This window comes from Amphibalanus amphitrite, unplaced genomic scaffold (genome assembly GCF_019059575.1).
Source record: "Amphibalanus amphitrite isolate SeventyFive unplaced genomic scaffold, NRLGWU_Aamphi_draft 000229F_arrow, whole genome shotgun sequence".
NCBI lineage: Eukaryota > Metazoa > Arthropoda > Thecostraca > Balanomorpha > Balanidae > Amphibalanus > Amphibalanus amphitrite.
In genome coordinates, this window is record NW_024881724.1 from 86619 (window position 1) to 113926 (window position 27308).

General features: G+C 54.4%; 1 protein-coding gene across 2 annotated transcripts in view; it reads right to left on the bottom strand.

Moving 5' to 3' along the window:
- The window catches only part of LOC122385734 (inositol-trisphosphate 3-kinase homolog), a 91443-nt gene that overhangs the window by 1193 nt on the left and 62942 nt on the right, over positions 1–27308 (bottom strand). For both annotated transcript variants that reach the window (XM_043374193.1, XM_043374195.1), the window contains 6 exons: positions 21462–21765; positions 18718–18879; positions 17239–17369; positions 9151–9285; positions 2013–2183; positions 102–275 (listed from right to left, as the gene is read on the bottom strand). In XM_043374193.1, coding sequence (XP_043230128.1) covers positions 102–275; positions 2013–2183; positions 9151–9285; positions 17239–17369; positions 18718–18879; positions 21462–21765 — 1077 coding nt within the window. The remainder of the gene's footprint in view (positions 1–101; positions 276–2012; positions 2184–9150; positions 9286–17238; positions 17370–18717; positions 18880–21461; positions 21766–27308) is intronic.

Genomic DNA, 27308 nt, shown 5'->3' on the forward strand with positions numbered 1-27308 from the left:
TACGTACTAGCCCGTGCTGGACGTTAATGACAGTCCGGCCCGGCCGCCTCTGGGAGCGCCGGGTTCGGGTCGGCCCACAGGCGCCGCATCATGCCGCTCACCTTGCAGAGGTTATCGAGCCCGGTGAGATAGCCCTCCTCGCGGTTGCCGAGCTGCCACGGAGAGCGGTGGTCGACGGTCTGGCCGTCCGGCAGTCGGCTCGTCTTGGCAAAGTCGATCATCCAGGCACCCGATCGCCGCCGGTCGTACACGAGGAAGATGCTGCTTCCGATCACCTGGAACGAGGGGAAAGACGACCGTCAGGTCGGGGAGAGAACGGGATAGGTGGGACGGGGCGTGCTTATGACGCAGTCTGCAATGATACTAGTCAGACTAGACAAGACTTACATATAGACTAGACTAAGTATAAGAACAGAAATAGAGCTTCAGCTAGTTAAATGCTGGAAACAGTAGCGAAATGCGTTACAAGCATGATGTGAGCAAGAGGGGCCCACAGTCTGTTGATAACTCCCATTATAAACTTGCAGTTAAAATCGCTTATTCTGACCATAATTCTGTCCCTTATCTTTTACCCGCCCGTGGAAACGTGGTGACCACCGTCATCTCTGCTCAGTCGCCCGTTTGCGCCCGTCTAATTAGCAGAGTGCCGCCGGCCGCGTGGCTGAGGGCCCTAAACACGAACCGGCGTCATTAGCCAAGCTGTTAAGCTGCCTTCGAGCCTGCCCCAACCAGCTTAGCGGGCCTCGGCCGGCGCCAAACGAGCACGATCCCCGCTCACCGGGCCGACTCCATTGACTCCGAGCCGTTCATTGACTAAACATGACTCCTCGTGAAGGTAGTAAACGCGTCAGCCTATGACTCCTCAATGACTCCACGTGACTGTGATATCAAGTGGTAGGCGTCGAGTCGGGCTGTCCCATGACTCTTCGTCGACTTCACGTAAAAGGCGCTCGAAGGCGCTTCATCACTGCGCTCGGTAAGGTAACGACACTGAAGCAAGTAGCAACGTATGCGCTGTACAGTGTTGCCATGGCTTGGGGCGGGCCGTGGTGATTCTAATGTCAGGCGCTTGAATGACTGTGGTCTATGGAGGAATTCTAATTAATGACCATAACTAAGGCCAAGAAACTCTGGTTCAGGCAGCTCGTTATGTTGCAAGTAATCATTCCAAGAGACAGAAACTGTCATTCCTAGAGCGAGATGCCAGACATGCCTTCCCGTTAGAGGCTATGTAGATCAAGCTTGCGGTTCGTCCAGCACTGATTAGGGTGCAGGCATTCTGATAGCGGCCCGGAACGCGGCGCTGGCGGTCCGTTTGAAGTCCCCCAAATCTGCTTAACCGTGCCGGAGGGCACTATCAACCGGCCCCACATATTGCAGAGTGCCGAGCCCTTGACGGCGGCGGCAGCGCAGCGGGGTGTCAGGCCAGCGGGGACACCGCTGCCATGGAACGACCACTAGTCCACAGGGTCCGCGCCAGCCCGCCGGCAGCCGCAGCATTTACAGCCCGTGTATCGTATTCTGGCGCCGTGTCCCTGCGGCGCACTGGGGCGGGGAGGCGTGCTCCACCGAGCCCCGGCCACTGCCCAATATGGAGCGGTGACATGACGACGGGCCGGACAGAGACCTTGGCACCGCTCTGAACGGGCTGAGAGACGGCCCGGGCACGTGCGTACGCTGCTGTCCGCGGGACCTTCACAGACACTTGAGGAGCCTGGGTCAGTGGGCACATCGTTCGAGCCACTGCTTACTGTTCCCTTCAGTCGCGATAACCAGTCATTGAATTTGCGGAATGGAAGATTTCTTGAAACCAGACCTGCGTCAGGTATGGCATTCTTCTGCCAATTTTGCACTTGTTCGCCTTTTTGTTACTGCATCCACGGGACTTGTCCCGCTGCATCTACAACCTATATGCCTACTATTTGTCCATTCATTCCTCTCTGCTTGCATTTACTCGATACTTTTCTCGTACCCTCTTCGCATCCACTATCCGCGCATATCACTCAGCTCACCTCATGTCTCCGGAAGAAGGCGCTGGCCTCGAACTTGTCCCTGATGTTGGTCAGGTGGGCGAGCATCTGACGCGCCACATCTGCCGAGCCCAGGTACACGGAGATGGTGTACAGCACCTCCTCCCACGCGCGGATCCGCTTCAGGTCCCGGATCGGGTCGCTGCCGCGCATCTGTGGGCCAGAGAGAACGGGGAGGTGAGCGGGAGGTCCTCGGAGCTCCTTGGAGAGCGGGCAGGTGTAACTAGAAGGGACGAGAGCAGATAGAGGTCAAATGAGGGCATGACTTTTATAAGGACGAATATAATGTTTGTATGGATAACATTAGGTCGAAGAGTCGAGCCCCATGGGGAATGGTGGGGCTAATTTGGAGGACGAAGGTTCCCATAGTCAGGGTTGATAAGTGAGTGGTGGAGTGCCACGTCAGCTCGTCGTAGCGGACGAGATCATCACACTCCTGGACAACGGAAGGATTGGCTGAAGCTTCGCCGAAAACCAGACAAAGGCACCATCGTAGGGAGGGGGAGGGGTGAAGAGCTTTTGCTGTTCCTTTGTCGGTGGTCGTGGAACCACAAAGGGCTTCAGCAATGGCTTTGGATAATTCCTTCCACATAACACTCGCTTTATTCGTAATGCCCAGGTGTCCTAATTAAAGCGAACCTGTAACCAGCGCAAATAAGCCTAAAGATATTGCACGCTCTTCTTCAGAACACAGTCGTCATTTCTGGGAATTTCGCAGCCTCTGGCGTTGGCTGATCGGTCGTTATCCCTCCGTGGTTTGTCCGTGGATTTTCCAACATTTCCATGCCATCCATTTCACAGCGGGCCGCGGTTTCTCCACGCTGTGATGGATCGCACTCCACACCAGGGGGCGTCGACGCCAGTTTTTGTCGAGCGCCTCAAAAGCGGTCCACGCATCGGGTTGATTGAGCACCCATCTAGCCTTGGCGTCTCCCCGGGCCATCGAAACGAGCTCATTAGACCTGCCGCCTCGCCCAACGCACAGTTCCTCCAATCCCCAACTGTCTTGACGAGATCCAGATTCTTCCTAAGCTATCTCACCAGAGAACGATCGTTCCTATTTGACGCGTGGGCCGTTGACCGGGAACTCGTCCCATCAACTCTACGTGTTAGAAACCCGCCCGTTGCAATGGTCAGCTTTTCAGTTAGTAGGTACACAGTTTCTCTGTTGCTATGAGGATCTCCCGGTACGTGACATCCGTGGCGCTGAGAACACACCGTTCGTGGTGCAAGAAGCTGTCATGAGTCACGACAAAAAGGTCGCGCAGCAGCCAGAGAACGGGTCCGACCAACTCAAGCTAAACCTCGTCCCGTGTGAGACATTCCATACGCCGCAGCGGAGCCTGACATCAGAAAGTCGGCTTTCACGGCTGGCGATTGCGGTTCTTCCTACCTGCTGACTAGCTAATGCATACCGCACGTCTCCTGCTCCACTGAGCGAGCTGTCATGAGGAGCTCGGTGTCGCGCGGCGGCTGCGGCACGGCGCGTGGCCTCGGCGGCGGGCCGGCGCGCTATCGGCACCCTTCACCGCGCCGCGAGACGGCCATTGACGTCAGAGTGACGCACGCGGCGGCCAGCGGACGTGCCGCCCCGGCCCGAGCGCGGCTGCCGCCCGACCGCCGCCGACCGCACTGCCACTGCCACAGCCCACAGTTCAGACGAACTGACCGGCAAAACTGGAGAATGACTCCTTCGCCGAGGGAAGGGAATGCTCGGAAGGGCTGTCGGTCACCACGAGTGAAGGCAGATTCTGTGAAAGTGCCGTTTCCATGACCGTAAGCGGTTGGTGTCGAATGTAATTGTGATACATACCGTTGTATAACACTACCGAGGGACGATAGTCTTGATTCGAATTTCCCTCAGCTGGGACGCGAGTGGTCATTGGGACTCCCAGACGCATTCCAGGCGTTGGTTTGTACGCTGAAGTGGTTCTGACAGGGCTGGATTAGCGTCAATACACGCCAGTCGGTTCGTCGACCGCAGATCGAGTGTTTGAATTGAAACACGAGATCGGATAACCGGGAAAACGAAAAAGAATCGTTCGCAGAAGACCGCTTGATTGGATTATATAATGTCAAATGTGTCAAACGACATTCGAGGTAATTGAGCGAACGCAACGAAACGTGCGAAATGGGAATCCAGCTACTTTCTCCGTGTTCAAGGAATTGTTCTCGTAAGCTGGTTGTTTCATGACCATCTGGTCAGCTGCAAAGAGAGCAGTTAGTAACAGCACTTCTCTTCCGGGAGTCAGGCGGTCGTTTTTGTGCCGTCCGGACCCGAGTTCCGAGGTTAGAATCCGTTCACCCCACCTGTGACTGACGCAATTGATCTACTCAGGCTCAGACACCGACTCATCTACAGGAAACTGGCGACCGGATGACACAGAGGCCGCTGACGGGAGGCACTCGGACCCGGCGCCCTGGTGAGCTGAGAGGGACGTCATCGGACACTGACTCCCCGTGGCACAGCGGGGCCAGCATACCACGGGGAGCAGGCCCCTCTTGCAGTCATCACCTGGCTCGGAGACGGCCGACACGAGGTGTCTGTCACAGGACTAAGGCGACAGATCAGGAAGCCATCACAGCGGTAGGTTTTGGTCGGAAATTCGCATGTTTGGACACCGAGGTGACAAATAGTTACAGTACCCATTCGTTGGTAACGTGACCTTCCACAGGTGGGCTAAAAATCACGAATCACAATTGGACAGCAAGGTTTCGGCCCAGCCGCCTGCCTAGACAGATGAAACCTACGCAGTGCAATCCAATCTGCACGCTATAGTATGCACCGCACGACCTCGCATGCATAATACACATTGCACGACTTAGCAAAGTGCACAAACGCATATCCTCCGCATCTAGCAGCGGTACACATTCAGAACTCCGCCTCTGCTCGCCGCTGTCGGCGCTCAGCGCGCAAATTCGGACAGCGAAACGAATCGGCCCGCTCATCCGACCCCAATTGGCACCTGTTCTTCGCACCAGACCGAGGAAGCTGCTCAGTCTGTTCGTGACGACCAAGCGGCTCGGCGGCCGGACGGCCTTGTTCGTTTCGGGGAGGACCCGATCGCATGAGGAGTTCATTAATCTGATCGAGTCGCCTACACGCGGGGCCGGCAGACATCCCCGTCCGGACCAAAAACGATGGACCGGCAGGAATTCGGAGACGACAGACCACGTGGGGTCGGCGTGGTATGGTGTGGACGCGAACCGTGGTGTTACGTGGCATTGACGTGGCCCCGACCGGGCCATCACGTGATCACTTAGCCCTGCGGCCTGCGAGGTCCGTATCTGGCGACAGGATATTGTATCCTGTCGGGCAGGAGGTTCATGGTGAAAACCACCTCCTGACCTCGAATATCACCTTCGCGTTGTCGCCGATCAGCACGCCAGGGCGTCATCAGCTCTCACGGCATAGCGTCATCACTCATCAGTTCATCACCCTCAATCCGCCCAGGCAGCCTCGAAAGCGTCGTCAGATATAGCCGTGCTACCGTCAACCAGCGAAGCTGTGACTCTTGGGCAAGCTCTAGCTTCCACCTGGCCCCAGCCTCCATCGACTCTCCCCCGTTCCTCGGCTGGCTGATCTTGGCTGCACAGCCAATCCGTTGATCACGAATCCGGTGTCCACTGTCACACAGCAGCCGTGGCGACATCGGAGTCGACCCGAACACCGAACACCCGGCTAGGAAGACAAGAGTCCGCCGTGGCCTGGTAACCACTCAAACGAAGGCCATGGTGCTGAACGGCCTGGCAACCGAGAGCTGGGGACCTGGCCCGGACTGGGGTGAGCAATCCCCTCGCGAAGGTGCTGTGTACCGACAGTACCGTGTACTTCGTGAATCGTGTAGCAGGATACCGGGCAGCCTGGGCGGCTGGGCGTTCCAAGATTCCTGGACATTCCAAAATACGTGTACCGAGTCAGTTGGAGATGTAATGACGCGGGAGGGAGGCCGAGGAATGCATAGCCAATGGCCAACGGCCAGAGACTGCTTATGGAATACCGCTGGTAGGACTATCAATCAAAACTGACGGGCTAGCGGTGACCAGTTGCAGAGTGGCGAACTGGCAACAAGCAAAGACCCCTGACCAGTTCCATCTTACAAACGTACCGCAAACGTAACCACCTAATGGAACAAACAATAAAGACAACAGCGGTTTCGGTTAACCCGCGCCGGGCCGGTGCTCTGAGATTCCGCGCCGGGCCGCGGGGGGTGTTTGAACACCCCCCTTCTAACTCGGCTCCTGGGCCACGTAGCGACACGCGGTAAGCGGCAATCGAAAGAACGTCAAAAATAAGGACGAAAACACTTCGGTCATTTTTTGGGTCAGGTCAAAGGTCAGGTCACCAGAGGTCACCAACGGTAAAATGTTGACTATTTCAACATTTTGGAAACTGCCAACGGCTATCTCGGGAACCGATAGAGCTACAGCGCCGCAAAAAAGCGCATTCGATAGCCCTTTTACAGACCTTTCTGAGTAATGTTCTCAGATTTGACCTCAGGTCAACGGTTTAGCCTCCAGAGGGCAAAAACTCCAAAAATAGCCGTTTTTACGAAAAACGTTTTTTCGACAATAACTTTTGACTCAAAAGAGCTATGACATTACTTTTGCCAGCATCGTGTTCCCCTCGTCGAGACGCGTCGAATAAACTATAATTTGACCTTGAAAGGTCAACTTGAAAATTTGACCTCAGGTCAAGGTCATGACCTGACCGGAAAAGGTCATGTTGCATATCAGTCGATCCGCAACGTCGAGCCGAACACATCTAAGGCGTTTTCAGCGCTCTAGCACGCCTCTATCAGAAGTTATCATCGAAAAACTGTTAGATTCTGTTCGTGACCTGAGATGACCTCGGGGACATAACGAGGGGTCACAGCTGCCATTTTCTGCTTCAGTGTGTCTATTTTATCTACATCTCGATGTTTGAAAGTGTCTAGAATAGAGTTCGTGCTAAACAGACGCTTTTCAATTTTCTCCCATTGACTTATAATGGAGAGGCCGCAAAATTGACCTGACCTTAGGTCACCGATATCAAAATTCCGAGATATACATTTTATAGATAGTGTTGCTCTAATCAATCGCTGAAAGTTTCAAGGCAATCGTTCAGTCGGTGTAGCTATGACGAGCATTCTTATTTTTTCTGAGGTGAGGTCACTTGGCGTGACCTGGTGACCTGACCTAAGGTGACCTGGGTCTGAAATTTTCACAACATGTGCGGAAAAGATGCACGAACAGGTGTGCCAAAAACGGCGGCGCTCCGCGCCGCCGTTTTTGAGATATCTGCGAAAAACCGCAAGGGGGGGGTGTTCAAACACCCCCCGGCCCGGCGCGGGTTAACCCACACCTTCAAACCCTCCACATCATGCACCCTAAAATCCTCGTCGCCCTTCAGCCGTGGCCCACCCATGCTGCCGTCACCCTGTGAGCTGTGGACCGCGGTTTCGCCCGGTCATCCAGTCACCTTTCACGCCACCCGTTTCCGGTCCACATGTTGTGTGTCGTCGCCAATCGACGTTATCGCACCCAGCTACAGCCTAGATTTAGTCCATTCCCGACAGTCTCTCGTCACCATGGGGCTTCCGGCCGCACGGTGGACCCAAGGTACCGACGGATTTCGGATGACGCCGACCGCCACGGCTTTGTGACGTAATAGACGGTGAACGTAGGAGTGCTTTGGGCTGTCGGACTAGCGAGTGATAAAGCCAGTGGTCACCGCTTACTAGTCAAAAGTAATTGGACACCTCAGCCGTACCCCTGTTCTGTTTACGATTTTAACCACCTTCGACCTAAAACTGTTGTTAGCTCTACACCAGTGCACTTTTTGGTTTACCGCGACAACCCGTGAATCTACGGCCTACGCCAACGGCCGTCTGTTTACCAGTGGAAGAAATAACGACTGGCTGAGTCACCTCTGTTTCCGCCGCAGCTGCCTTGGTCATGTCAATGGCGAGCTTGGAAATAATCAACCATTGCAGAGGGAGGCCTGGCAGACGATTTCAGCCACAAACTTCCCACCGGGTCAGCCTCGTGTAGTCTCTCGGCTCGCTGTTGATACGGAACGCTGCCATCGTCAGCAGACTCAACCAGGATGCTTCTGCTCCCGTTCTGCCTGAAATAGCAGTCGGTGCGGACGGGACGGTGATAAACCGGCGGTTGGACGTCGTAAACACTGCCTGTGTCGACGGCCACAGCCCGACCGCAGTCCCACCAGACATCGCACCCCGCGGAGAAGCCCCGAGCGATCGCGGCAGCCGCTGACCGACGGACGCAACCACCACCGACGACCTCTGTCCGACCTCCACTGATGTTCTTCAGCTGCCCTCGGCGCGCCGGAGTGAAGGTGCGCCGCAGAACGTCGCAGCCGCGCCGCAGCTGCCGACACTCTGCCATCAGTCGTCCGGGCGCGAGCAAACATTTACGGAGGACGGCAAACATTCGGCCAGGAAAAAGCGTGACTGTGATCACAGTGGAAATCCGGTATTGCTCTGCGCCACTCCACACTGCGAGTCTCTCTGAGAGAGGGAGTGTTCAATGTTGAGTCTGAGTCTCGAGACTCCACCCTTTGTTACCTTTATCACTCGCCGGCGAATGCATAAGCAAGCTTTTTTTCTCCTTTTTTGTTCGCCTTCGAGCATTCTTACCTTACGTTGTCCTTAGAGCCGCACCAAACTCTTCAGTTCAGCCGTTCTTTCTCGAGGCCCCTTTGATCGTCCATGTTGTCAGCGAACGTCGACGCCGGGAGGACTCCCGGTGAATTTGTCCAGTCATCATTGCACACTAACGTCACGCCCGGGTTTCTTGCGAACGTATTTTCCTGCCTCTCCGTAGGATGGGATGGTGGGAGCAGAGCGGAAGAACGCGGGGAGGAATCGCAGGGGAATCCTGTCGTCAGTCTGAGACAACAGCGACACACGGAGGCCTGACTGCTTTGATTAGTGTGTCAAAACAGTCTGGAATTTGCATGTTATCTCCGTAAAGTACACTGAACATACATGATACACATTACACAGCACACACCAAACAGACACGAATCGAGGGCCTCAAGTAACGTCTCCCTCCCAGAGTTCAATAATTCTCCGGGCGTCAGACTGTTCCACTAAGCGCTGAGCTTGCCACATACCTTGAGTCCCTCGATGCGGAACCCGAGCTGGCTGCTGCTGCTCTGCCCTTCTCGGTAGGTCATGTAGCGCACCTTGGAGATAGCGCCCGCCTCGTGCTCTTCAGGTAGCGGCGCTTTCGGGTCGATCGCCACCATCTGCCGGAGGAAGTCATAGTTCCAGGTCAGATCACGAAGACATCAGAAGAGAAGTGTGTTAGGTATCAGAGGCGAGATCAGAAGATTAGAGTTGCAATTGAATATTCGACCGTCCTTCCGGCAGAAAGATACCGTTTTCATAGGAAAACCAAAGGAATGTATGAGTGAAAGAGGTGTGATGGAAGTGTCTTATCGGTAATGTTCACGAGCATCCCGCAATAGTCAGACTCATTGGCACCGGTTCGAATCCGGCAATGTTCTATTTGCGAAGAGCTGCGTATCTACACAACATGACACACATAATCACAGTCAAGGCCGGTTGGTTGATTGAGCAGGTCTGGGCAGAATCAGGTCGCCCAGGTCAGGTAGGTTACCAGAGGTCACGTCAGGGAGCAGGGGTCACACAAGACCGTCCCAGTCAAGGGCGCGGCGTGTCCGGCCTCACGGATGTGCGGTCAGCGGTGACGCAGCGATCTGTCGGGACCGCTGAAACTGATGGGCCCGCTGACACATGTCAGCGCCGGACGCGTTCGACATTTGTCCGACGGGACGGTTCGACATCGGTTCCGAATGCTGGCCGAACGGAGCAGCTTCAGCAAGGAACTATTCCTGATCACCACGATAAAGAACAGAATACACGGCTGATCAGAAAAAAGTCGCAAAAACAATTACAGCCGATGCCGATAGCATGTCCCTAGCATGGCCCGTGCATTACTGGATCAACTGAGTCAACATGTCGTGACTGACTCAACGGGGCATGACACGGAGTCACGAGTCACGCGACGTCCGTTATCGTGACGTGCCGACTCCGACCAGAATCGCCGCTGATTCAGATCATCCCGCTCACCGGGGCTAGCCGGCATCCAGGCTCCGGTTTACGGTTCACACCGCCCTCCCCCGTGCCCGTTACTCACTCCCAAACCACACCGACCAGCCGGCCCCGCCGCGGCGAGCGTCACAAATAGCTAAGTGCCTGTCATTTTTATGGCGTCGGTAATGGTTTTCCTGGTGAGGATGGAGACCGGAGGGCGGCTGGGCTCGGTTTTCCGGGTGGCACGTGGACTGTGACCTGCTGCACCTCTGGTCACGGCGGGCCAGATAGGTATCACTGCTACCCGTCCACCCGCCGGCTGACGGACGACCGACCTCCAGCCGGCGACTGCCAATGTCGGATGTCCCTCTGTGGCAAACTGCTTCCATGGCGTGCCAAGCGAACATCCAAACCTAACTGGTTACCAATAGCAGTCCGGCTCTACGCCAGCAGCCAGAATAGGAATGCACCCGCCGACATTGGCTAACAAACTCGTCCATTTCGAAAGCAGTCATAAATAACGATCCCACCGGCTTATCCTCTGGTTTGTATAACGTCAGGGACCACCTGCGCTCGTTGGCAACTGGCAGATGCGCTTCACTCGACCGTTACGGAGTCCGGAGAAGCACGGCATGCGGCGTGACCGAGCACCGGTCTCCAGGCGGCACCGGGAACGGCGGGGAACCCCGGGACACACCGCCGCGCCGGGGCGGGGCTGACAGAGAGAGGGGATGGGTGTGGCCCCGGGCGCCGGAACCGGGAGAGGAGCCGTGGGGTGGTCCTAATTTGGGATAGTGTGGTGGGGAGGGTGGTGAAGAGACAAGGTCGAGTGTAGACAATGTGGGCAGGGTGGCCTATAAGGATGCTGGTAAAATCCCTGTCAGTCAAACTGTGCACCACTTCCTACAGTGCCAGCCGGTACTGAGGAGCAATCGACCAACGCAGGCGGACCAGCTTCCTAAGCGACAACAAATCAGGACCTCGAGGACCTCGTCAGGATCTGGCACCTGTCTCCACTTCGTCGTCGCAGCATTGCCGGGGCCGTTACACATAGCCATGCGTGTCGGCGGCGAGCAGCTATCGCAGTTGAGCAGCCCTCTTCAGCCGAACCTCAACTATATCAAACCGGACGATCTCTGCTCACACGGAAGAGCCGCTTTTGATGTCCCGTCTCAACACCAAGCACGGGCTCCGGCGGACCGCTAAGCACCGTCTCTGCCGGCAGCTGCAACGATGACCCTAGATCACCAGCTCCTTAGAAGGATTCACGGCACATAACTGCAAGGCGGGTCCGAACGATCTGCAGACGACAGCGGACCCGCCCTTCACACCTTCACTCGCTCGGCCGTCAGTCACGGATTTGCAGAGCTCGAGATCCCGTGGATAAAGGATGAGCCCTGCCCGACAGGGTGCTAATTCCCGCTACTAGCAGTGCTCTGCCTGAAGTGGGCGTCGCACGGGGATGAGCCCATGATCAGATCGCTGCAACATGCCCTAAGCGGGAGCTAAAGGTGGTGTGAAGACGATTCCGTGTTCCTGGCGTCGTAAACACAATCTCCGCATGTACAGGGTGTCTCAAAAGTTCGCTTACACATTTCCCATGTCAATAAAGCATATAAGAACCGGCCAAAAATCTAAGGTTTTGGTGTCCGTGTGTACACTAGACAAATATGCATGCTTTGACAACTGATTCGGAAGGTTGGAAACCAAACCCTTTGCTGTATCTCCAAAAATATTTGCCCATACCGATTTTCGTCACTCCGTCAGCTGCCGGAGGCTGATAAAAGGTTACCAGCTTTCAAGCTCTTGTAGGGGAATCCCCCGCAGTTTCTGCGTCGGATTTAGGTTTGACGAGCTCCCCGGCAACATCCGCTTCTCCCTGAAAGCCGATAGCTTGCATCGACACCATCCGTGAGTATTTTGTAGGTGTTCTCTGGCGCTAACTCCTTCATGAATGACTGGCGCCGACCTCCCAAGCACCATTTTCCTTTTCAAAACAACCCCATTCCTGAACAAATGGGAAGTGCCAGGGCAAATTTTTCGCAGCATATCGTAGCAGAATGTGTCGGCCATCTGTTTCTTAGACACATTTTGCAAAATTTGCAAATCCCGAACGCTCGTCATTCCCAATGCCAAGACCTTCGCTGGGTTCCGGAGTGTTTTCCTCAGGAGAGGTTCTTCTTCGTAAACGGCCAAAACCTGTCCATCGTGCGGTTTTGTCCGGATTTTGTGTGTAAAAGAAAGCTATTTGCTCCAGATCTGCCTCTTGAAACTTCGTTAGATAAAACTTTACATTAATTGACACTTTTGGAGGGTCACTTGTCCTCGGCATTGACGATTTTCGCATTATTTTCCCTCAAAATTTAGCGTTATAGATATTATAAACAATTTTAAATGATATTTTGTCTTTACTTTATGATGACCTGCAATTTTTGAAACTGGGTAACCTCTGTCTGTGAGCTTCTAGTCAGTTTTCAATAGTTAGGACTGCATTTTCAGCTGCTTTCCGGAGCACGAGTCTGCTGCGGTACAAGGGTCGTTCAAAGCGCTGTTAGTCTCGCATGGTTTTGTCCTTCAAAAATTTTAGCCACCGTTTTTATTAGATGACCATCATGTTGTACTCATCCTCGCCGACACTTTGCCATGTGTCATTTCCGACCTAACCATTCCCATTACTCGTGAAGCAGAGAGTTTCTCAGCCGACCCGAGTATGCGACCTCCATTTTCATGCCTGATCCATGGTCAGAGGTGAACCCTTTTTGTGTGCTCATGAAGGGTCGAATGCGCTTGAAAACAATGAAGCTGCTTGAGGAAGGTTGTTACCAATGCCCATGCAAAATTTCGACTGTTAATTTCATGTTGATTCAGAATTATTGACAAAAAAGCATGGCTGGTACCTGTAAGCGAACTTTTGAGACACCCTGTATTTCAGCCCTGTTTCTGACAGGTGTGAAATTAAACTCTAGGCGTAATCAAGTCCTAAATACCTACAACAAAATAACATTTACAAGGAATGCGACCGAATACGATTTAACAACAGATGTGAAGTTCGCCAACCGTTCTAATCGAATTGCATTGCGTTGACGTTTCGCACTTCACACGATCAGTTCTTTGATAACCTTCGTATCAAATATCGCGGTCCGAGCTGCAGGCCGAACCGAACAAGGCCCTGCACTGTCACACCCAAACAGATGATGGTGCGGGTCTATTTTTGCACGGTTCGGATACCCACATACCGATATTGGTATTGAGGCCGCGCAGTATGAATCAACGTAACCTAAAGTCACATATGCTGTATCAAAACACCTAGCTGTAATCAAAATCTAACCATGAACTCACGATAAATGATTAGGAAAGGGGAAGCTGCTGGGTTAAGCACGCCCACCCGGTTTTAACGGTATTGGTCATTGAAATATATAAACATCATGAGGCACGGGACACGGAAAAAGGCGTCGTGCGATCTCAGATATATGGAGTAGCCTCCACTCTTTGCTAAATAACCCTCCAGTGCACGAGCGTGTGTGGGTACTCTTACTCAATACCGAGAGAGATTTGCAAAGATCTTTCAAAACAAATGCTTGGAGGAGAGTGAGTGAGCCACTAGTAAGGGAAACCGCTGTAACAGCGGATGCAAACAATGAAAAACGCGACACGGCCAGCGTGCCGTCAAGTTGCAAATGTCTCTCTAAATAGGTACTTATCAAATTGCAGAATGAACAATAACTACTATACCAATTTAAGCAACGCTCTCCCCCCCCCCCCCCCCAGTGCAAATGCACTTCGGTTTTAGGGCAAGGCTACACCTCGACAGCCGCCGCACCCCCAGTTCCCGACACAGATAGGAGCACCACTTGACACTCGACGGGCTTGGCATCCTTTGCCGGTCCTGCGAGTGCGCACAAAGGGCCCTGCACAGATTACCACCTGTTACCTAACCGGGGCTCGAAACCCTCTCGGCCAAAGTCCCCGACCTCCGCAATGCGTAACACGCGTCACGTGCCGTTCAGGTCACGTGCATCGCCCAGCACCTAAACCGTGCATCCCCTGGTCGTTTCTCTCGTCATGAAGCCTCGGTCGTCGGTCGCAGTCAGGGCCGACCGAAGCCACCCCAGACGTCTGGACCGTCAGTCTAGCTGTTCGTAGTTCGATAGTGGGTAAGTGCGTGACGCTGTCATGGCTCGCTGGAGACGGGGCAAGTGACAGACCACCACAGACCTGTGGTCGGTGACCAATGACCACTGAGTGTCATAAATCAGCAATCAGCATCGTCACGCCGGAACTGCAAAACACCTGGAGAAAGTCGAGAGAAGTCACCATCAAATTAGACGGTGATAATGTGTCGTGCAAATCCTACGGACATACCTCAGCATGACTTGGCAGAACCAGCTACGGTCGCCACTCAACGGGATGCATGCTGTCATGCTCAGATGACGCATGCAAGACCATACATTCACTCCTCCTGGGCAATTATTAACAGAAACTCTGGGACAATGAATTGCCTTCCCTCCCCTCCACTGTGCCGCCGCCGCCGCCCACCACCTTCGCCGCCGCCCCGGTAAGCTCCTGATGAGACAGCCGCCTCTTTATGGCAGCGATGACGTCAAACGGCTCAGTAGAGCCGCAGACCATCGAGTGCGCCGGCCTGCACAGGTCAGGGGTCACTGTGGCTCGTGGGATGGCGAGAGCTCGCATTGCACCACGCACAGCGCGGGGAAGAAACGGACCACGAGCCACGAAATCCTGCAGCCACGAACGGAGATGGCTGGCGGCCCGAGATCCCGCGGCGACCACCCTGTCACGCGAGCTGGCTGCATTGTCTCGCGCAGATCCGGGTTATGTTATCTGGCGGGCGTGAGCCCGGTGCCGGCTGTGGCCCGCGCTCTCCGCGCCCAAACAATGGCCCTGCAGAGGACCCCGTCACGGTCCGATGAGCAGGCCAGCACGCAGCCGGTCGTCCCGATGGATTTCTTCATCTGTATGATCCCTCCCAGAAATAAACTCGGACGTTGGACGCGGCTTCGTACCGTGTGGACTCTCCGATAACAGGTGACAGCTACTGTTGAAACGCTCTCTGGACCCGAGTGAGCCCTATTGCCGAGAAATCCCGCCTCAAGGCATTGAGAGGTCCACTTCACACCTATTGTTCAGTGAATCAGACTCTCCAATTGGATCAGGATTCTTTCCACTGATCCAGCCTGCCAATTTGCGCCGCAGCAATGACAAGTTCCCTGTTCCTAAAATTGGAATCTCAAGTGGGGCTACCGCCAACTGCTATGCTTGACTAGCCCAACACTGCGAAATGAGTCGCTCAGCTGGCCAGGAGTGGGCGGGGAGCCCTGGCCTGATTCGGCTAACTCAGTCGGCCGGCGCGTGCCTGCGCACCCCGCACCTGGTCGCCGAGTTGGCGACGCTGCCAGGATCATGTCCCTGTCCGCGGATCCGAAAACCACGCCGTCACGCTGCCACGAGTTACCGGAGTCATGACGAAGCCGTCACGAGTCACGGTAGAGTAATCACGACAGCCACCGTGACCTCCATCCAGGCGACATCAACCGCAGACATCTCATCGCGACATGTCTGTCATATTTATATGGGAAACTACACCATTACAACATAATACCACGTAAACGATTTATGTCATGCAGCTAAGTTGATCAGCCCACGAGAGCATCTTCTGCGAACCCAGAATCGCCTCCACAGTGATACACAAACAACGTCTACTCGCTATGTTCACGGTTGTCCGTGGAACATCCCGGATGCAATCAGGGTGTGAGAAGGCTGTGGTTAGCCTGCCGGTGACCCTCCGCCGTCCCAGAGGATCCCGGCCGGCCCGGGACGCGTGCACGGGCCCCTCGCGCACGGTAAGCCGTCTCCAGACAGGATTAGGCCGTGTGTCTGCGTCACATCACTCCCCACATCTCCAGACTGTCGCGCCACAGCGGCGGCGGTCAGGACGCGATTCGGCAAGTAGGCTCTGAGCCGCTCACGCGAAAAATGGCGACGAAGCCACTGGACGAGATGATGACACAGGTGGAAACTGCCACAGAGGCCCGAACTGGGCTCGCACTGGCCAACCACCGCAGACATACAGCCCGACTGTCTGGCAGAGGCACCCTTCTGGCCGACCGAGAGGCTCCGCAATCAGTCTGTCAGCAGCCCGACCTGCATCGGTTCTGCATCGGCGGTCGCAGAGTGGCCAGAGGCCAGTCTAAGGAATGCAGACCGGAATGTCAATACCGCAGGCCGAAGGCAGCTCTGCACTCAATGTGCGCTGCCACTGCGCGGCTCCATGCAGGGCGCTGTCCGAGTCTGATCTCATGCCTCTGGGCCGGCCGGCCGGCCGGCTGCAGCCCATCAGTGCTATTCATGTTATGCGAGCCCGTGCAGAGAGAGTTCAGAGTTGCGGGGGCACACATGGGGCGCTGTCCGTGGGTTGTCTCGTCACGGGTTGAAGGACATACCGAGTGCAGAAAAGGCCGCGAGGTGTGGACCGCGTGGGATTTAGACGTCGCAGAGGCGATGCTCTCTGCCCGTATGCATGCTTGGCATAGGTGTTATACAAGCGCAACATGTGTCGATCGACAAGCTCAGTGCCGCACGAATGCTGCCATATAGGCACACAGCGAATGATCTAAAGCGGCTTGTTCGGGCACGCGACACTCGTCTCAGAATTGGAACGGTGCGAATGTTACTCATCAGCCTTCTGTCGTAGCTCATGCGTATCAGACTTCCGATTGCTGCTGTTGAAACCCAATAGTCGATAATGACGGGGAATTCGAAACGCAGTAAAGCGTTCTCTGAATATCACACTCGAAAGATATGAAGATATTAGCTTGAATCGGATCGAGTATGACGGACGGCGAATCCCAATGATCAGTAAGCACGCAGTTCGTTCCATGTTGCGTAGGTATGCCGCAACCGGGAGCGAGTTATGTTTTGATCGGTCGAATGGGATTGTGAAATGAAGCTGTATGGGGAAAACATAGCTGTGCTATGCCAAGTAGTGAATACCGTGACGTCTGTACCCAGTACCCACCTAATCTCGTTCAAAAGCGCCCTGATGGCAGAAGAGCCATAAGTGTAATATGTCCAACTACCGTAATCATGTGCACGATTCGGCACCACCCACATAGTGGACCCACCTTTTTGTAAAGGTCGGCGCGCGGAGTCGAGTTCTTCACCTCCGACTCCAGGAACGTACGGGTGCCCATCTTGATGTCCATCACGCACGGGTCTTCGAAACGGTACAGCAGGTCCTCCATCTCGATAAAGTCTGTGTAACTGGTCAAGGAAAGTACAACGTGGGCAACGTTGATGTGAGTTAATACCTCTTATTAAACTGATCACTTAATAAAGCTAAACGGCTTTCAGAATCGGATTCGCAATACTCACGCTACCTCTAGCAAGTTCTAGCTCAAACGTCACGCATGGTCGGTTCATGCAAAACGGCACAACATTCGCAGTGACAAACGGACAGCCGCAAACGAGACGCGACAGCCGCCGTGACAGACAACTGTAGTTTCCGTGACAGACTACTACAGTCAACGGTGACAGACTACGGCGATCTCAGACTGACAGCTTCACCAAAGCGCCCTGGTAAACAACCCGACCACGACACGGTCACCAACACAACACGCAAAGGGACACGAAGAAGAACAACACCTCGACGGCACGTCCGACAGCCCGGCGGAGACGAACCGGCCGGCCGCGAGCGGGACACGTCGCACGTGACTCACGTGCACCCACGTACTCGCCGCACGTGAGAGCGCGAGGCGGGTTCACCACGCACGAGCACAACTGCGGAGGGGTTGGGGAAGGGAAGGACAGGAAGACAGAGCCCCGTGTCGACCACGGCAGTTAGAGTGATGCATCAGGACAAAGGCACGCGCTAGTGGCTGAGCTGCGTCGTACACAGGACTGAGAATTGCGCCCGTCACGATTCCCGCAAGTTGCGCAAACTAAGCCACAACATGCACATTGCACAAAGCATAAAGGCACCCGAGTGTTGCGCTCTTGAATCCACAAGAGGCGTGACGTTAAAGGTGCAATCTGAAGTGCGACGTTTTTGATTATTCAGGGGTCAGATTAGGTGAACATGAAAACATCCGGGAACGGGACCAACGAGTTATGGTGCTCCTATACTTGACTGTCCAATTTTCCAATGCCTTGAGTAGCCTCTTGACTCGAGAGGCTCATCATAGAACTTCATACAGCTTTGATGAGCAGCACCGAAACTCTGAAGCGATAAGAGCTACCTTTCACGCTTAAATTAAATATCTTTTAGTAGCAGCGGCGTCGAATTTCCGGAGGCTGTCGACGACATGCTGACGGGGATCTATCGACCGGATACCAGTCCCGGATCCCATCGTCGCGCCCAGATCATTTCCATGTGTCGTGCGTCACCGCCGGTGATTGAACTGGTGTCACTGACGCACGGAACGCGGGGGGTGCGATATGGGGGAGTGGGAGCGCAGCCGAGAAAACTGAGAGAAGCGGAGGTGGGGTGAATGAGAAAAAATACACAACGAATCAAAAACAAAGGTGGAACGGCGTCGGAAAACTATAGAAAAGGTCGCGTGCCACTACCCACCACTCACACTGAGCCCTGCTCGAAAGGATACATTCGCCGTTGTGGCAGACTTGGCTGTAGAACTTTGGCACCAGCTGCCGGGCGTGCGGGTCGTTCATCATGGACTGGTAGGCCAGGCACTCGGCGCTGTCCGCCACACAGACCTTCTTCCAGAGGGTGCCCGGTCCGGCCAGCGCCAGGGTGCCCGGGTGACCTGTCGGCGGGGAGGGCATACGTCACAGACCGGACAGTGATGGATACAGGTCAGGTCAGAAGAAACGTTTCATTACAGACGCTGTAAGTGCAAACAAAGTATGTGAATTTATTGCAGTAATGGTCGTTCGTTAGTATAGCTTCGAAAACAAAACTGCAATAAAAAGTGGAAGCCATAGTCATACGCACGAGACATTGTGAGCGAGAACAAAGAGATTGGAAACATAGAATCACATGAAAAATCCGGTTTTCAACGGAAACTACACCCTACATCGTAGTAGTTTTGCGACAAGCCGCATGTCCAGACACAGACACAGACACAGAGTGCGTCATGGGTCCGTAAATCCCGCGTTTCCGCAGGCACCTCGTCCAGCAATGCGGGTGATTAAAACCGGCCGAATTAGCATTATCACAGTGTGCAGCAGCTGCGTGGCTGGCACCATGAGCCGGAAGGCACGGAGCACGGCGCTGCACTGCCCGAGGGGAGGGGGACTTCCGGCCCCGGCACACCAGGTCAAACAGTTAGGTACACCATGAATGGAACGGGCTCTGTGGCGGAAACAGATTAGGAGGGACATGTGCCACGGTTAGATTTAGACAGATAGAAGTAGCGTGCGCCAGTGACTGGACAATGAGTCATCTCTGCGCACAACGGATGATGGACCCGAATACGGAATAACACTTCCTGAAAATCATACTGGAAGCGAGTGCTAGAGCCCAAATCTGCGAACTTATGACCAGAATGGTAAATTGCCTGTCCTGACCCGCCAGAACTCCAGTTAATAAGGCGGACATTTACGAGACCAAACAATAGCCGATTGTGGCTTACAGCCTCCAGACGGACGGTTCGAGGGTCGGTCAATTTATCGGCGACCTACAAAGCCCAAATCAGCAGGATCAGCGCTCCCGGGATGATAAACACCCCATTCGTTAGGCGATTATGATGTTTGTCGGCTCTGATTCATTCCTTTGTTTTCGTCGCGCATTTAACGACCCATTGTATCACTGGCACGTTAATTTACACAGCCCCCGCGGCGAAATACGATACAGCTGCAGGGAATGGCCACACGTGTTCGGTTTACTGCTCGCGTGCATCCAATCAACAGTGCGCCGCGGGCTGAATGCCAACTAGTTCCCCATACGAACCCGTGGACTCGTAGCAGCTTACAGCCGGCTATACTTGGCGCCCCATGACGACCTACCAGCGCCTGATCCTGCGCTGATGCTGATGTGATGCCTATCTATGGCTCAGCTAAACTGGGAGGCGTTCAAACAGCTCACTGTATTCACTGTCACCGCCGCACGCCCACTGAATAGGCCTCCGTCTGAGCTGAGCCTCAGACGGTGCCTCTCAATCCCGGGAGGATCCTGCAGATGTGAAAGGCCCCGGTCCTTCCCCTGGCCACCTCTAGCCGTGGCGGGGCCGTCCTATGCAGTAGGTATTTCCAACGCAACCTCGTGGGGGCTCGAAATCGTGGTGTAGGCCAATACTTACTTCAATGTGAATGCTGCATCGTTTGCTCACGATAGAAATGATAGAACAAGGAAAGAATAATGAAACATACTACATGGGATCCGTTCCAGTTACGTAACCCAACGTTCACGGCTCAGCTTCCCCAGCTCCACAAAAGGTGCCTGCATCTTGTGTGCCTGCTCTCTGCCAGCATGAGGTTGCAGAGGAGGCCTTCTAGGACATTGACACCGCCTATCTCGGGCCATCGGGTAATTGACGAGGTCTGCTCAGCGATGCAACTGCGCCGAATGCTGGGTAGTGAGCAATGAGCATGGCGGGCTCGAGGTCACCCAGGGACGGGATGGGTCGGGAGCGGTGGCCTGGGAAATACCAGAGTGCACGTGCACTGAGTTGGTCACAAGGAGAGCGCACCCGTCATATTATACATACCACCCAACTGCACTTTCGCTCTAATGAAACCCTAATTTGGAAGACAAATGTCAGACATCCGCCTGCTGGACTTTCCAGCATGTCGTAACACCATTTTGAATGGATGAATAGCACAGTCACGGTTGATTAAAAGCTCCAAAGTGCTAGTTAGCAGAGTTTGATAGCTTCTGAACACGCTTAGCTTCATCCTAAACAGCTATCAAGCGCGAAATAAACGATGTGTAACTGTTAAAATTAGCACTTTTCTTCAATTACTAGCACTATAATAGCTAATAAGGAGGTAGCAAACAATCTCACCAAAACTAATGACTTCATGATTCACCGTATGCAATCATGGTGAGACATCCTTGTGACGATTAGCATTAGATTGCCGAAGCGGATGCGATAGTTTGCATCGTACGTCACAAACGATATGATGTCAAAACATACATTACACTCACGTGGCAAGTGCAATGTCTATGTCAAACAGAGGTAACTGCAGCATTTCAACAGCAGGTGCGAAATTTTCAAAAGTAATTAGATTCACAAACCGTAGCGCTTCACCTCCTCCAATAGCACACCCATGAACATTTGCATCATAAGCCTTCATGCTCCCCAACCACCTTCGTCTCCACTCTTACCAAGCCCATCCCACACACTCGTCCTACTACCGTTCCCGACTGCTGCCCCCAGGTCCTCACCTGACAGCTGGAACCAGTTGGCCTGCTGCATGCGTACGATGTCTGTGACGGGTCCGGCCAGCTCCAGCGACTGCCAGGCGAGCCTCTGGATCCCTCCGAGGCAGGTGAGAGGGTGAGGCGGCGGTCCGCCGGCGACCGGCCCGCCGCCGCCGCCCGCGCTCGGCCGCTTCCCTGCCGGAGCCGCGCCGCCGCCCGCTGCGCTGCCCCGCTTCTCCATACCGGCGCCGCTGGGCCGCTTATCGCGGTGCCGCTCATCCCGCTGGAACATGCGGCTGAAGTCGACATTCTTGCAGTCCTCCGAGAGCTGAGGAGCAGAGAGGGGCGGCGTCAGTCATACGAAGGAGGGACACCCGCTTAGGCGGTCAGTAGTCACAGACGGTACTATCATCAAATCAGCTATCCTCGACAGGCCTACATGACGTTTACTCACAACAAACATCGCGGCTGCCATGTTGTTGAATAAATAATGAAAATATTATCTCTGGCCGTATTTTACAGGTTATTTATATTTACTTCACCACCGATGCTGCTTATCAAGCTTTCTTGCAAACCACTCGCCACAAGCTCTGCTGGTGACGTCATGGGCTGGTCACTGCTCGGGTGAGCGGGTAAGCTATTAAGGAATCACAGCTGGATCTACGGTTGACACTAAAGCCTATAAACTTCCATAAGCGTCATCGTGGTTCACCAGCGCGTCGTCTGAGGTTGAGGCGAGGGCGGGCTAGTGGGGAGAAGACAGGTGTGCATCAGTGCTAACCACCTATGGCGTCATAAGTAATCCTTTGTGGCACAGGCAAGGAGCAATAACTTCGGCAAATTTCACTAGGATTGAAGAGTGTGCTCATCTTTCAACAATCACGTCATAAGCTCGTTCTGAGCAAAACCAATAAAACAGGCAACCAAAAACTCGTTTGTAGCTCTCGGTCGGCACTTTTCCACAGCCGAAATCAATCAAACCTTGTCACGAATGTCATTCCCGAGGGCCGGCACCAGGTGCTGAACCAATCAGCGCAAGATGCCGAGACAAAGCGCCGCCGCAGCTGCCGGCCGCTGGCTGACGTCAGAGACCCGACCGCTGACGTCAGAGGCCGGCGACAGCTGCGGCCCGCTCGGCAGGGTCGCCCTCAGCAACGGTCGCGAGGTTCCGCCGCGAGCTCGGTCGAGACGACTCATCACGCGCTGGCAGGGAGAGCGAGCCATATATGTGACGAGTCATAATGGGCACCGCAGTGCAAAATTCAGCCGTGCAAGCAGTCGGGGGGAGCGAAGTAAAATCGACGTTGGCCCAGGCTCACCACACCCCGCACTCCGTCCTTGTCTGGCCGCCGCCGGTCGCTCTCCCTCGGCCGGCGGAGACTGCAACGGTGGAAACGCACGGGAAACGACCACCAGCCCGGCCCGGCCAGAGACAAATTCGCCCAATGGCCGCACCTGCTGGATCCCAAAGGCCGATAGACGGCTGAGGCATGGATCTAGGCTCAAAATGAGCGATAATGCTGCTTTGAAAGAAGCTTTTCTATTTCTGTTCGCGAATCAGAGGGTGTTTTGTTAGCTGCTTACAGACAGATAGGCACTGACTACTGTTGTGTTCACCGACTGAGTCGCCCATTGTCAATGGCGCCTCTCGCCGCTACCAAGCCCACGAACTCTACAGTCATGGGCTGTGGAACTCTACTCGGTCTGCCTGTTTCAAGTATGCACATCCGATCACGGGGACAGGCTCGAAGTCACACCCTCTTTACAAAGCAGGCGGACCCGCTCACAAGGACACACACACACTCCTCACAAGTGCGCCCTCCACACCGCACAAGTGTGGCCACAGTACAGGCCTTCTCTAGGTGATTTCCCAGTGAGAGCCCCTAGCCCCCAGTGAGAGCCCCTCCCCAAATGCACAAGACTCCCTTTCAGCAGTCTCAGCTCAGCCGCCTAAAGCACAACAGTCAGCGGCAGAATGGGAGGCTGGCTCGTCCTGGGATGCCATTCAAACGACCCGTGGATAGGGTAACTGCCCAGGGAAATGGGTTTCTGTGATCGTTTTGAAGCCATTGAGCAGCTTAATGGTCCATTTTCCGTCCCGAACATGTGCTAGAGGGCCATCCCGTCGATGGCTCAAAGGAAGGATGGATCAACAACAAAACACATCTGCATGTCGTAACGACAGGGAACATTCCGGGTGAAATATGATTCGGAATCACTGAAGGTTATAGCGATAACGATTCGATGACAGCAGATTGGAGAAGCCTTCAAACAAATGCCAAAACATGGGTGGGCCCGTCAAGTTTGATGGCTTCCGCAGCTCAGTCGCGTCTGAGATGTTGACAGCTTCTTCTCATCGAGGCCAAAAACCAATTACACTTTTCAAATCAACTCATGAGCATCAATTTCTCAACTTCAAGTGACTGTCAGCGCCTGTCAAGGGAGACGGCTAACCATCTGCCATCAAATAATCCGACAAAATCTTGGAGGCTCCTTCCACCGCCGCCGAGTTAGCTGTCGTAGTGCACGTTATCCACGGCTCGTAGGACAGTTACTGCCTCCGGGCCATAGCCGCGCCTCTCTCCCTTGGCCGGAGGGCGGACGGGGAGAGGGCGTAGCACTGAATCACGCGGCGCCGTCTCCGGGCACTCAGTCCTTCCATCCAGGTCAGCCGAACGTCGTCCTCAGACGGAAGAACTGAGACATCACCTCTCCCCATCCCTCGGCCATGAAACCAGACTCATCCCACCCCGGGCGACTGATGTCTATCTCAATCTCCGCCGCGACCACCCCGTAATCATCCAATCAGGGCCCGCCGGTGGCCGGGCAATTTCGCAAATTTGCCCCCCGCCCGCCGTCGCGCTGCGCACGCCCCTGATGACCTCTCTCATGTCATATGGCCGCAAACAAAGCGCGTGACCTAGGCCCGAATAGGCGGCGGCGCATCCCACCGGGCGCGGTGACAATGCCAGATGATGATGAGCGCAAATTGTCACAGATCGGGCCGGAAGCGACGCTGGGAAATCGGCGACACTGCTGAACTCGCCCCTCCCACAAATGAAGCCAATCAATGGGCGACCGTGGACCGTCGGCCTCACGCAGAATAGTTATCGATCAGGGGCGGCATTTTTGCGGACAAATGTATGAATTAAAATGGGCGGAAAATTAAAACTCAAATTAACTTATGAAATAACCACGAACCGCATACAGAGGATGACGGATGAGGAATGTGGTTGCCTTTTACTTTACTGTACGTACCTACTAGTGGTTTTGTGTTCACATACCTATATTTATTATTTATTCTATGCGGTTAAGTGTAATCAAATGCCTTCCTAGCGATCCATGAAGTAGGAATTCATAACAATTTGAGCCTTTCTTTTTTAACGTGAGCTTTGTAATACGTCGACTTTGTGACTTATTTTGCGACCATGAATTTCAAAATCTTCTCCCGTCGAATGTCTCAAGCCATGCCGTCCACGACAAATGAGTTTTTTTTTAATGAGCGCTGGATTTTATGAAGAGCTCATGATGACGTGGGTATTTCCAAACCACGAGCCATCAAGCTATAGTCCGTATTAGTCTCACACCGAGCCCCAAAGGCCTCTGAGTTCATACAAAGACACAGCCCACGTCCAACGACCCATCATAAAAGCACCTCCAACCGCATGCACGCTTATTATATGGCACAAGCCGAGGGAAAACCGAGCACGGCCGCAAACATCTTCGCTGAAATGGAAACGTGCTTCCATGCAGGGCTGTGACGTCAGGGCCAGCTCGCCGGTGAGTGTCGCACGACATCCGCAGCTTTACTGCCTGGGTGAGTGTGTGTTCTTCCCTGTGGGCGCCCCAGACGGCGGCTAGTAGTCGTCGTTGACTCATTTTATCGACGGCGGCGCCAAGGCCGTCTGCGAGCCGGTCTGATCCCATGGCAAGGAGACATGACGCATGAGCGCCGTTTGCGCATAAGACAGGGACTAGTCACTAGTCAGCCACAGGGAGCCGCTGAGCTGACCGCGACTGGACGACGTCGGTGCCCACAGGAGGATACAGGCGGCCGGCGGAAGTGCTTCGGTCAGGTGGCTGATACCGCCAGTGTTGGCCACACACCGAGGCAAAGGTCAGACATTTGTGATACGGTTGAGTGACACAAACAAAACTCCGCTGAAGTAGGTATAACTTGGAGTTGAGTTAAATTTAGGACCCGAATTTAATCCGTTTAGGTATTCTCAAGTCAAAGTTGGGGCAAGGTCCGTCGCGCCCGAAAGCTACCGCAACGATCGCACACTATCTGGGCCGATCCCAGAAACTGAACAATATCCATTGCAACGTATAGACCTTGGACAAAGCAAGACTATTCATTCCGCAGCTGATCGGGATACTCCGCAGGGACGATAAAAAATTCGCACCCTAAATTATACTGCGTCGCATCGCGCACGGGAGACGGGAGCACCGTCGACCTGCGCCCGCACCTTGCGCCGCCCGCGGTGAGGAATGCGCACCAGAGGCACGGCTGGCATGCACCTCATATTGGCCGCACGAAGCAACGAATTACGGCTCCATAATCCGTGACGGAACCAAGGACCGACCCGCTACGGAACAGGATCGACGCCCGCCGCCGCAGCCCGCGCTCCTCGCTTTCTCAGCCTGCTGCCACAGTCGGCCGACCGATCAGTCCGCGGCGCGGTGCACCGGATACAAAAACAAAATCTGTACAAGTTGGCAGCAAACTGGAAAGCCGATCAGTGTCACTTCGTAACAGGTTTGAGCTTTTGTGCCAAGCCTGTGAACATCGATTTACGATATTTGCAGCAGCGAGCCGAACCTTTGCCTTTTACTACCAGCTTGTTCAGTTGTTTGAAGCCACGCCATTTGTTCAAATATTAGATACGGGCTTTTCGACCCAACGACACGTTTGGTCGTGGCCGAGCGCCTTACAAGGCGATCTATGACCACTCCGCAAGCAGCCCAGTCATGTGGAAGAAGTAAGGCACCCCAGACCGAGCTTAAACCAAGTCGTGCAATGCCAAACTCGGCTTAGCTCGGTGTCAGACCACACACGGCGTTCCAGCTCAGCCGCCGAGCATTCGCGATGTTCATCGAGCCATCTAGCCATGGCACGTCAACCACGACAAACCTCCGTCCTCACCCAGCCGTCAGATCCACGGCAGCAGTGCCGCAGCGCGCAGCAGATGTCACATCCTCCTCACTCACGAACCAGTTACTAACGAGATCACGACGTCCTGATCACGGCGAGGTCACGAGCACGGAGGTCACGAGCCGCTGGGTCCGTCAGCTAGTGAGTGTGAAGAAGGCCGAGCGGACGGTCACGACCCGTGCCCGCCTCAGGTCCAGCGAGCCGGACCGCACGCCGAGGCGCAATCGGGCGACAGACGCGTCCCAGGGCCGCGAGACTCATCAGCAGAGCGACAGTGACCGGGAGCTTCGGTGCTAGGCAGAGGCCAAGTCCGGGTGAACGGGTGAGATATTAGGGCACGCTGCACTGCAATAGTGGCAATAAACACCGACTTGATAACCCGATGTTAGAGTTCAGTACACTAACACGATCCTGACATGCTAGATGTTACATAACCACGTCGAATGGTGTGTTCGGTGAGCGCGTATGGCTATGCTTTCGTTACAGGCGAACATCCGGAGTGAAGCGCAGTGAAGTATACGCAGGAAGTTTGGGGACTACCTTATCTCGCCAACGCCTCCGAGGCGGAAACAGGCGCAACAGCTATGGTATTTATCGTACATGATTCACCAATCACCGGTGTGTCACTGCTATCTTCTGGACTTTACGTTCGGAGCCTCCGAGGAGGTTGGCGTCCGGGACACGAACACCATCGGAATCATGGACAGGATAGCAGA